This window comes from Hylobates moloch, unplaced genomic scaffold (assembly GCF_009828535.3).
Source record: "Hylobates moloch isolate HMO894 unplaced genomic scaffold, HMol_V3 SCAFFOLD_6, whole genome shotgun sequence".
NCBI lineage: Eukaryota > Metazoa > Chordata > Mammalia > Primates > Hylobatidae > Hylobates > Hylobates moloch.
In genome coordinates this window covers 57,406,859-57,418,873 of record NW_026652281.1, presented here as the reverse complement: position 1 = coordinate 57,418,873, position 12,015 = coordinate 57,406,859, and the positions used below count along the sequence as shown (strand labels likewise).

Sequence of the window (12,015 nt, the reverse complement as noted above, 5' to 3'; positions counted from 1 at the left end):
CTAATTTAAATATATAATGGTACCTTAAACATAGACTATATTTTGGAAGAACTAATTATTTCATTCAGGGAGCTAGTACATCTTTTTTCTGTAAAGGGCCAGATAGTAAATATTTTAGGCTTTGTGAGCCATTTGGTCTCTTTCACTACTACTTTGCCTTTGTAGTAGAATTGTGCTAGGCAATATAAGCAATATTAGCAGACAATATAGGCAACGATAGACAATGTGCAATTGAGGGTTTGGCCATTGGGCAGTAGTTTTCTGACCTCTGATTTTATTAATAAAGCTCTTGAATTTATTTTTTTAACTTGTATTTTAAGTTCAGGGGTACCTGTGCAAGCTTGTTACATAGGTAAACTGGTGTCATGGGGTTTTGTTGTACAGATCATTTCGTCATCCAGGTATTAAGCCTAGTATCCATTAGTTATTTTTCCTGATCCTCTCCCTTCTTCCACCTTCCACCCTCAAATAAGCCCCGGTGTGTGTTGTTTCCCTCTATGTGTCCATGTGTTCTCATCGTTTAGCTCCCACTTATAAGTGAGAACATGTGGTATTTGGTTTTCTGTTCCTGTGTTAGTTTGCTAAGGATAATGGCCTCCAGCTCCATCCATGTCCCTGCAAAAGACATGATCTCATTTTTCTTTTATGGCTGCATACCTAAAGAAAGAAAGACTATTCAATACAGCAATCCCATTACTGGGTATATACCCAAAGGTATATAAATCATTCTATGATAAATACACATGCATATGTATGTTCATTGCAACACTTTTCGCAATAGCAAAGACATGGAATCAACCTAAATGTCCATCAACGATAGACTGAATAGAGCTTTTGAATTTATATTCTCCATTGCCTTTTCCAGGTGGAAAAATGAATGTCAGCAAAGGTAGATATATCAGCCTATAATGCTAGTTTGAATAATTATAAGTAGTTTATAGCTGCATTGCTGGAGAGTGGTGCGTGAGGTGGGAATCAGTGAAAAATGACATTCAAGAAGTCCTATCAGCAAGGTCTTCAGATGCTTTTTAGCAAATTTGGATTTGACTCTTCAGACAGGAGAGACACAAAAGGAGAAGAGAGATGCTATGATTTGCATCTCTCCCTATCTTTCTCTCTCCACCTATGTTTTAGTTGATTCATTGCTTAGTGATATATCTGTTCAGTTAGTCAAAGGAAATAATCCGGGCAAAAGTTTTGTAGAGAAAAATCTTTAAGCTAGTATGCCACCTTATTTTGTTTTTATGGATCTTTGTATATGGTATCTAGAACTTGGATTCCCAGAGAGACTATATACTTTATCTTAGAATGGAATTCAGGCTCCAGGATTTGACAATTTGGCTGCATGTTTTTTTTTTTTTTTTTTATTAGCTTAAAGTTTATAAATGGTTTGCTTTTTCCTTTTTCCTAACAATCTTCTGTTAATATGAGAGGCATCTGATTTGTAGAATCATATTATTATGTTGCTTAAATATCTCTTGCTATTTAAGTTATGGTTTAATAAAAGAAAATCAATTTTTTAAATATTCTTACTACATAGTGACAATTACGAAATAAATAACATCTTCTTTCTTTAAAATTCTAGATTTCATTTACTGAAGGCCAGGTACTGTCAACAATCACTCTGACCATTCTTGCTGATAATATACCAGAGTTATCAGAGGTTGTGATTGTAACCCTCACCCGTATCACTACAGAAGGGGTTGAGGACTCATACAAAGGTGCTACTATTGATCAGGACAGAAGCAAGTCTGTTATAACAACTTTGCCCAATGACTCACCTTTTGGGTTGGTGGGCTGGCATGCTGCGTCTGTCTTCATTAGAGTAGCAGAGCCTAAAGGTAAATATTGTTAAATGTCTTTGAAGTTTTAATGAGAAGCTTCATTGGATAATTTAATTCTAATATTTATAAGGAATGTAAATTTCTCTTTTTATATGACTTTTTCAGTTTGACAGGTCATACTCAATCCTTTTTGTTTATTGTTGTTAAATCTGGTAATCATGTGAAATCACCTAGCAGTAATGTTATAGGAAAGGTGTCTTTTAAAAGATACATTATAATAGAAATATTAATATTTTAGTTGTGAGTACAGTAGAGGTGACTGTTTTTTATTTTACTTTTTCTTTTTCATCATTCATCTGTTCTCTTTCTTCACTCAGCTATATTTTCTATAGATTTTGAGATTTTGAGTAGTTACAGAGAACAATGAGCAACACAATGAAATGTACATGGCACTAAAGGTATTAATTGTTTAATCCAAAATAGTAATTAAAATAATTTTATCGTGTGAAGTGTACAGTGGTCAGTTTCTCTTTTGAATGCTAAAATCATCACCCAAATAATTATTCATATTAGCTGCTGGTGAAGGTTCTAAGATTTTCACATAATAACATGGACATCCAGCTTTCAAGTACCTTTCATTTGAGTAGTCAATGGGAAAAATACAACATGTGGTTATGTTCCTGGGTCTTTAATATGGCAAATTAAGTTTTTAAAATCTAAACAATGAAATAAAAGTTAGGTGCTGTGAAATACTTTGAGCCTCATGATAGGCACATCACTGTAAGAACAAAATCACTCTTAATGATTAGTCATTAAATGACTTTGTATGTATAATTTTTCATTTTTTGAAGAATCTTTTGAGTGTTTATAATTATCATCTCTGTTCAACCTGCATATCTGTACTTCCCTAAGACTTTGCAGCAATTTCTGTTAAAGTGTATGACATGTGCAACATAGGAGGGTGCTTTAGAGAATCAGAGGTGGGGGATTAGGACTGGGATATAATGCTAGGAGTGGATGGTGATTCTCTGCCCAACTTTGGGGACCAGGAAGACCAAGCCCAGAATGATCCTTGGGAGTATACGTTGTCTTTGTTTTACTTATTTTTCCTTAACTGTCTCCAAGGGATAGAGTAGAGTGTTCCACTCTAGGTCCTTGAAACAGCATTGACAGCAAATAGAAAAGCCTATTGATTCATGGCATGTTTCTCTCACAGAAAACACCACCACTCTTCAGTTACAAATAGCTCGAGATAAAGGATTACTTGGGGATATTGCCATTCACTTGAGAACTCAACCCAATTTCTTACTGCATGTCGATAATCAAGCTACTGAGAATGAAGATTATATATTGCAAGAAACAATAATAATAATGAAAGAAAACGTAAAAGAAGCTCATGCCAAAGTTTCCATTTTGCCGGTAAGTCAAGGCTGCAATGAATGTGATCTAAAATAAAGGAAAATGCTCTTAAGTAAAATTGTGATGCTCTTGTAGGTAAAAATCTTTCTTTTTTAATAAAAGGATGCTTTTAAACATAAAAATATAAGTATTCTACTGTTCCCACCCACCTGAATATTTAATAATGAATGAATATTTTATAACTGGCTGGCAAAAATGATGTCTATTACTTGTATTTATTCTTGAACTGGAATACTGTTTGAATGAATTTTGAAGCACTGAATTTAGATTATTTATATCTGATTGGATCCACTGTAATTTTGTTTTGTCAGTTTTTAAACTAATGACAACAAATGAAATGCCCAAATCGATCTGGTTGTTTTTATTATTCATTTAATAGGACAGTATTTTCCTTTCATGATATGATTACTTGAATCAAGATTAGTCTTCAGATGGTTTAGATCTGGTTTTAGCTATCTGTGTTTATCCATGCATGTATGGAGAGAGAGAGAAAAACAGAGAAAGAGAGGGGGAGAATATGTGACTATATCAGTAATGATGCACAAGAAATTTTAATAGTGGATTAGTGTTAATATTATAAGATAATAACAAAATGTTGTGTTTTATATTATATAAATAGTATTAATCTTATATATTATGTACCATAGAATATATTATGTTATTAAATAAATATGATATTATATAATGTTAGTGTTACTAATAGTGATATTAGCGGTTTTAGGTAATAATATCTCCTGAAGAGTATAATTTGGGAAAGGTATAAGGGATGGGATAGAAATGAGGGTTTTTCCCCCCCTTTTTAGAGTATTTTTTATCTCTGGAAATTTTTCATTATGCAAAAACAGTAAGAGATTTTTAAAAATTAAATATAGGCTTATATCTTGGTTTTCAAGTCTAGAGCTTTTGCTTTAAAAATGTATGTAGCATTTACCAGTGTTTCCTAAATTTTCTTTTGTGATATTAAATATGTAAAACATACAATAGAATATGGTCAAAATTTCAGGATAGATTTGTAAAAATTATTTTATTTGCTAATGAGTGTGAAGATTCCATTGAAACATCACCAGTGAGTTAGAATATTCTGTAGATTCTGAAGTGGTCAATGGGAATGTATTAAAATATAACAAGAATCTTTTTTATGTTTGACAGAGCTGCCCATTCCTGTGAACAAAGTCAATTATTTCCTTACTGAAAAATGTCAAGTATTCAATGCAGGTTAAATGTCTTAAAAAAAAAGTGAAACACCATCTTTTTCCCCCATCCCCCAGGATGACCTTCCTGAATTGGAGGAAGGATTTATTGTCACTATCACTGAGGTGAACCTGGTGAACTCTGACTTCTCTGCAGGACAGCCAAGTGTGCGGAGGCCTGGAATGGAAATAGCTGAGATAATGATAGAAGAAAATGATGATCCCAGAGGAATTTTTATGTTTCATGTTACTAGAGTGAGATGAACTTTCATTTGTTCACAGTCATACAGAAGCCTCTCCCTGCTGATTTGGCCAGTGTTTTATATATGTTTTCTGCAAAACATTTAGCTTTGCCTGTATTTATTTTTAAATAGATAAATAACCAAATTTGTCTTATAAACTAATTCTTAGGTCTCTTTGGGCTAGACCAAAGGATTCAACAAGTTTACTTTCATTAAATTAAACATGAGTTCAGAAGACCTTTTATGCATACTTATATCTGACTATTAATTTCTACTTTAAAGGGTGAAGTATAGAAAGTTAAGTAGAAACAATAACTTTAGAAAGATGACTTATGAGAGTTACCATTTTATCTTGCCTTTCAACTTATATTCTTTACTTAAAGGGCACTGGGGAAGTTATTACTGCCTATGAGGTGCCTCCACCCTTGAACGTCCTTCAAGTTCCTGTAGTACGGCTGGCTGGAAGCTTTGGGGCAGTAAATGTTTATTGGAAAGCATCACCAGACAGTGCTGGCCTGGAAGACTTTAAACCATCTAATGGGATTCTTGAATTTGCAGATAAACAGGTATGCCAGTCATTAACATATTAGCCTTTTTGAGTTGTGCTTCAGACATTTTGTAGGCATCCACCAAATGAATGTACATTAGTGATTGCTAAATGCATTGTACTCTAAATGTTTCTATGTTAAATCAAACAAATATTATTAATTGAAATACAATTTATTAATCGCATAGGAAGAGACTTATAAAGATACAACAATCTTACCCTTTTCTGAACCCCCTGTCCCAGTTTCATTTAAAATAAATGGAAGTTACAAAACAGGATAATAATTGCCTTAGAAGTACCTAACAATGTATAGAAAACTGTCTGATGAACTAGACTCTTCCTGTGGACTTTAGTTTCTTTTATTTTGTTTCTTAATGCCAGTGAATACAGATATTTATTTAGAATTTGCACTAAAAGTGTGGACAGTTTTTACTTAATATCTAAAATGCCCTTTATAATTAAAAAAATTGACTAAAAGAAGAGAAAATGAACAAAATAGTTAAAACTTGAAAAATTGAAAAACAATATTCTAGATTTAGGCTAACCAGTCTTAAATATTATAAAACATTCCCCAAGAATTACAAATTTTGTAAACTTGGCATTTTGTAATATGTAAGAATAAGATGTTTTCATAGAATTTTTTTTTATCAGTAAGTGGAAAAGGCATATGAACAACCATGAAAATGTTAGTAACTTTAACTAGCACCTCTATCTACAGGTAGCCTTATTTTGGCTAGACAAATTACCAGAGTATGCTTCAACTTATTAGTTGCTCATGGGGGGCAGTAGTAAATGCTGTTAAAAGGTAAGCATACAGATATAGATTTTCCTACACAGAAAAACCTATTATTGTTAATATTTTTGAAATCCTGAGCTTTTAAAACAGATTTAGAACTTGAAACATTTCCTAGTAAAAAGAGTGGAATGCAATCCCAGCACTTTGGGAGGCCGAGGCAGGTGGATCACGAGGTCAGGAGATGGAGACCATCCTGGCTAACACAGTGAAACCCCGTCTCTACTAAAAATACAAAAAAATTAGCCAGGCATGGTGGCGGGCACCTGTAGTCCCAGCTATTCCGGCGGCTGAGGCAGGAGAATGGCGTGAACCTGGGAGGCAGAGCTTGCAGTGAGCCGAGATCGCACCACTGCACTCCAGCCTGAGTGACAAAGCAAGACTCTGTCTCAAAAAAAAAAAAAAAAAAAAAAAAGCGGAATGCAAGTCAATGAGATTCTTATGTTAAAAGCAGAAACAAATACATTGATTATTCATTGAAGCAGCCTTCCAACTTTAATGACATTATCAGCACTTTATCTGTGCATGAGGTTCAAGTTCCATCATTAACTAGCATCCTTAGGATCATGCTTATTCTTAAAATTCACATCCTCTAGGGAAGGGACTCTGTATTCTACAGCACAGATTTGAGGTGCAGGGAATTTAATTAGCTTCTATTTGAGCATTTGATTTTATTCATGTTTCTACCTGTCTGAGTGTGATATCCAGGTTTTTCACTTTTCTCTGTTGTTAAATTAAAGATTTTAGGTAGATTTAACTTCATCTTCTGATAAATGTCTGTGTCAGAAACATTGGAATATTTTTATGATCAATGGTGAAACTGCAAGCTGGATCAAGTTTTATTTATTTATAAGTTTATAAAAGCTTTTAATATAGACTCAAAAAATTGAACTAAATCCTGATTATAAACATCCAGGAATAGCAAATTTGGGTTTTCTTTCTGCCTTTCTTTTTGACTACGTTGCAAGAACAATATGTGAAACCAATGGGATTTATTTTAATTGTAGAAGACAGTGGTAATTTTTATGTAAGTTTCATATCATGTAATATTAATACCAAGCATACTGCATTTTATGTTTGTGCAATGGTGTTAGAACCTGCATGATATTAAAAAAATTTTAAGCATAAGGATTTATTGTTTTTAATCTGTAAATAATACTCTTATCACATCAATAATGTTTTATCTTGAAAATAATAGACTGTAAATTTCTGACCTTGAAATACCATAAATATACACAACTTTAAAATGCCATAAATATACATGCCATAAATATACACAACTTTAAAAGTATTACAAATATAATGAGCAAAAAGAACTACTTTTTAGTACCATGTTTCTGAGATTTTTGGTTTCAACTAAAAAATTAAAATATATGTAAGCAAAAACTGTGATTACATTATTTCTTTCCTCATTTCCTATCTTCCTCCTCCTTTTCCTCCCTCTCTTTCTCCCTTCCTTCCTTTCTTTCATAGGTTACTGCAATGATAGAAATCACCGTAATTGATGATGCTGAATTTGAATTGACAGAGATGTTCAATATTTCCTTGATCACTGTTGCTGGAGGTGGCAGACTTGGTGATGATGTTGTGGTAACTGTTGTTATTCCACAAAATGATTCTCCGTTTGGAGTATTTGGATTTGAAGAAAAGACTGTAAGTTAAATATATCAGGGGAACGCCTTGTTTCAGGCTAGAGTTTCATGTAATTTTGAGTAGAAAGTGTCTTACATTTTTGTTTCGAAAGTCTTGGCCAGGCGTGGTGGCTCATGCCAGTAATCCCAGCACTTTGGGAGGTCGCGGCGGGTGGATCACGAGGTCAGGAGATTGACACCATCCTGGCCAACATGGTTGAAACCCCGTCTCTACTAAAAATACAAAAATTAACTGGGTGTGGTGGCACATGCCTGTAATCCCAGATACTTGGGAGTCTGAGGCGGGAGACTCGCTTGAACCCAGGAGGCAGAGGTTGCAGTGAGCTGAGATCACGCCGTTACACTCCAGCCTGGCGACATAGAAAGACTACATCTCAAAAAAAAAAAAAAAAAAAAAAAAAGGCCAGGCACGGTGGCTTATGCCTGTAATCCCAGCACTTTGGGTGGCCGAGGGAGGCAGATCACAAGGTCATGAGTTTGAGACCAGCTTGGCCAATATGGTGAAACCACCCCGTCTTACTAAAAAAATACAAAAATTAGCCAGGTGTGGTGGCACATGCCTGCAGTCCCAGCTGCTTGGGAGCCTGAGGCAGGAGAATCACTTGAACTCGGGAGGCGGAGGTTGCAGTGAGCCGAGATCACGCCACTGTGCTTCAGCCTGGGCGACAGAGTGAGACTTCGTCTTAAAAAAAAAAGAAAGAAAGTCTTTATTACCCTTCATGTATGAGTCTCTTCTCAAGGATCTTTTGAGTGGGCTATTGAATTAAGGGCCAATCCTCCAGCCTGTGCACACAGTTTGATAGTAATGTGAGCTCTTAATATCAGGAAATTACGAAGGGGAACAGATTCCTGTTTATTGGGTGTAGTAGACCAAGATGTACTTTTCATCCATACCACCTATTCTCTGCCTGCTTTACTGCCAGACCACCAATCTGGTCACAGGCAGGATTCTGTCATGGGTCTGCATGTTACATCCCACAATGGGTTTAACTGGTGAGGGATTTATATTACCCACTGTTATGCTAGTCTGTTGTGAGTTACGTAGAACAAAACACCACAGTCACCCCCCACCCAGCTCATGTATTTCTCTAGATTTCTTCTCTCTTACTTCTCGTTGGCTGTTTACTTCCAAGACTTGAAAGAAGGAACCCAATTATTATTGATTCAGCCACAAAGAGAGAGAGAGAGGAAAAAAAGGCTAATTAATCATGAAAACTAAGTATTTGTACAGCCAGATTTGGTACCTAGTACTAAATTATCACTACATTTTAAGTGTAAAACACTATAAATTCCATCATAATTATTATTACATGATAACTATGACATAATATTATGACCTTACCTTTCAAAAGAAATTCCAAGGTATGAATTAGCCATAAAAATATTTAGATAATCCCCATATACTCAGCAACTTTTCTGACCCCATATTCCCTTCATTTAATCACTTACAGGTAGTCAGTAATTCACATAGATCACTTTTAATTAATAAACCAATCGCTGAAATACCCATTGTCTACTGTCCTGTGGATGGAAGGCTAGACTGACAGCTTGCCTACAAGGGCTGGACTTCCTGATGCTCCAAAATTGAAATGTAACAAATAACTGCCTAATGATTTGGCTATTGAATTTCAACTTCATAAGAAAATGGGACCTGTAAGAGGGACAGAACAAACTTCCGCTGTAGCCCAATGAGCTCTTCCTTGGAAAAAAAAAATGGGCAGCTGTGTTTGTAAGGAGTGTTGGATTGGCAAAGGAGTAACTGTGAATATCTCCCAAGCAGCAGAAAATTACACATGAATATGTAATTTATTTTTTATAAAATGTCTCTTAGCTTATAAGTTTAGATTACAAGTTCAGGGTTTAGTATTCAAATCTTCAATTGATGAAACCTCACAATAACGTTTTTCATCAAACTTTTGGACTTTGGCACTGGACAATGTGTTTATAATCTACTTTTACTGTTAGAGAAAATGAAGACCTAGACTAGTATTCATAAATAATTTTTGTTCATTTTATTATAACTGCCGTCATAAACTCTAGTGTTTTAAACCTAGTGTTAAGCACACTTGTTCTGGGAAATAATATCGTTACAGCTACAGATTTTCAATTTGTCTTAGAGTCTAAAGGGAAGATTTAGGTTACCCAATTCCTACTGTATTGTTGAATATGTAAAGCACCGTGCTTGGGCTTTAATTCATTAGATGTCGGTGTCTATTTTGATTGTTGGTGATAATAGTAGCTGCGTGATGCTCAGCCCTTTGTGACTGCATTCCTTGCTTATATCCTATCTTTCCTATCACAAAAGTTTCTTGGTAACATGAAGTTTATCTTTTAACCTTAATAAGATATACAATATTGTGCACACAATAAACATTCTATTAGATTATTTGGTGGCACAGATTAGATTCACAGCTGAGGTACATTGAGAAAAGACTGTTAGTATAAATCCATCAAAATTAACAAGCTGTTCACAAGGGCAATGTGGTAAGTATACCAAAGCCCTGGGAATAGCAGAGAAAATCTACTTGTGATGGAAAGTAGATTTCTACTTGTGAAATAGAAAGTAGAAATCTACTTGTGAAACCTAAACTAAAATGTTACATCTATGCAATCAAAGACTTACATAATGGATTTCTCTATTTTTTTCTTACTAAATATCTCTGGTCCCTGAGGAGTGGTATGAACAGTTTGGAGTCAGAATACCCTAATTAGATTCCAGGCTCCTCATCTCCAAATATATGTATATATCTGGCCCTCAGATTTCTATGAGTTTCTGTGAGGCTTAAATAAGATAAGGTATAGTAAGAACTGACACACAATAGAAGCTCATTTCAGTTTGTTCTAAATCTGTGCTCTTGGCATCAATGCATATCTCATGAAGAAAACAAAACAAGATTGTATTGCATGTTAAGCTTCTATCCGTCTTGAAAGTGGAAAGCATTGTGTTATGTTTTCTATTTATATAGCAGATAGATGATATAGGTTCAATGAGAACTTTGCTTCACAGAGTCAACATATGTACTTCACTTAAATTAGGTCTGTTAGTAAGGACTTGTATAAAAAATAAATAGTTCTGGTAAATGAATGTATTGAATCTCCTCTCTTTATCTCAGATTAATAAAACCACTTTTAAATTTTGACTCACTAAAGTAGGTACACCACAGATAATTCAGAGGACAGTTTAGGTCTGTATTATGTGAGGAGCCTGATTGTAGTAACAAAGATCCCCCCAAGTCTCAGTTTCTTCATATAGTAAATGTGCATTTCTTCTTCATGCAGGAATCCTGCACCAGAGTGCCCAGTTGGCTGATGCTTATGGGCACCTCTTATTCAACTGGCAGCTCTCAGGCCCTAGACTCTGTCCATCTTGGGGTTCTGTCCTCTTCTAGGTCCTGAGCATCCTCTCCATTCACCTGCCAAGTGGAAAAGTAGAGGATGTGGGGTCTTGTATGGGAGTTTATGGCAAGAGTATTAGCAGCATAAATCATTTCTGCCTCTATTCTCTGGGTCAGAATTCAGTCACATGCTCTACCTAATTGCAAGAGAAGACAGGAAATGCCAACTAGTTGAGCATCTAGGAATAGAAAGTGGGATTTGGTAAAAAAATTTTTTCTGCCACATGATAATAACATGTAACATTCTAAATTTTAAAACTGCAGTCATTGTAAACAGAAATAAGATTCTACTTGTTTATCCTGCTCTTTTTGTTTGTTTGTTTGTTTTTGTTTGTTTGGCCTTACTGAATTTTCTTCTTTCAGGTAATGATTGATGAATCCCTTTCATCCGATGACCCTGATTCATATGTGACATTGACGGTTGTCCGGTCCCCAGGAGGAAAAGGGACCGTCCGACTTGAGTGGACCGTAGATGAGAAGGCTAAACATAACCTTAGTCCTTTGAATGGGACCCTTCATTTTCATGAGGTATAGTCAGCATTAGCACTCCTGTAATTTTTCCTTAATTTGTCTTTGATTTTCTTTTTCCTTTTTATTATAAATTCAGGGAGCACATGTGCAGGTTTGTTACATGGGTATATTGCATAATGCTGGGGTTTGGGCTTCTAGTGAGCCCATAACCCAAATAGTGAATATAGTACCCAATAGGTAGTTTTTCAACCCACACCCCACTCCCACCCTCCCACCTCAAGTAGTCCTCAGTGTCTGTTGTTTCCATCTTTATGTCCATGTGTATCCATTGTCTAGCTCCTACTTATAAGTGAGAACACATGGTATTTGATTTTCTGTTTCTGCATTAATTCACTTAGGATAATGGCTCCTAATTGCATCTATGTTGCTTCAAAGGACATGATTTAATTATTTTATATGACTGTGTAGTATTCCATGGTGTATATCTACCACATTTTCTTTATCCAGTTCACTGTTGATGGA

The 12,015-nt window shown here is 35.1% G+C and overlaps 1 protein-coding gene across 1 annotated transcript in view; it reads left to right on the top strand.

Moving 5' to 3' along the window:
• The window catches only part of ADGRV1 (adhesion G protein-coupled receptor V1), a 597,511-nt gene that overhangs the window by 191,771 nt on the left and 393,725 nt on the right, over window positions 1–12,015 (top strand). The window contains exons 54-59 of the mRNA XM_032156840.2: window positions 1,586–1,841; window positions 3,001–3,203; window positions 4,472–4,648; window positions 5,019–5,201; window positions 7,449–7,628; window positions 11,386–11,550. Of these exons, the coding sequence (XP_032012731.1) occupies window positions 1,586–1,841; window positions 3,001–3,203; window positions 4,472–4,648; window positions 5,019–5,201; window positions 7,449–7,628; window positions 11,386–11,550 (1,164 nt within the window). The remainder of the gene's footprint in view (window positions 1–1,585; window positions 1,842–3,000; window positions 3,204–4,471; window positions 4,649–5,018; window positions 5,202–7,448; window positions 7,629–11,385; window positions 11,551–12,015) is intronic.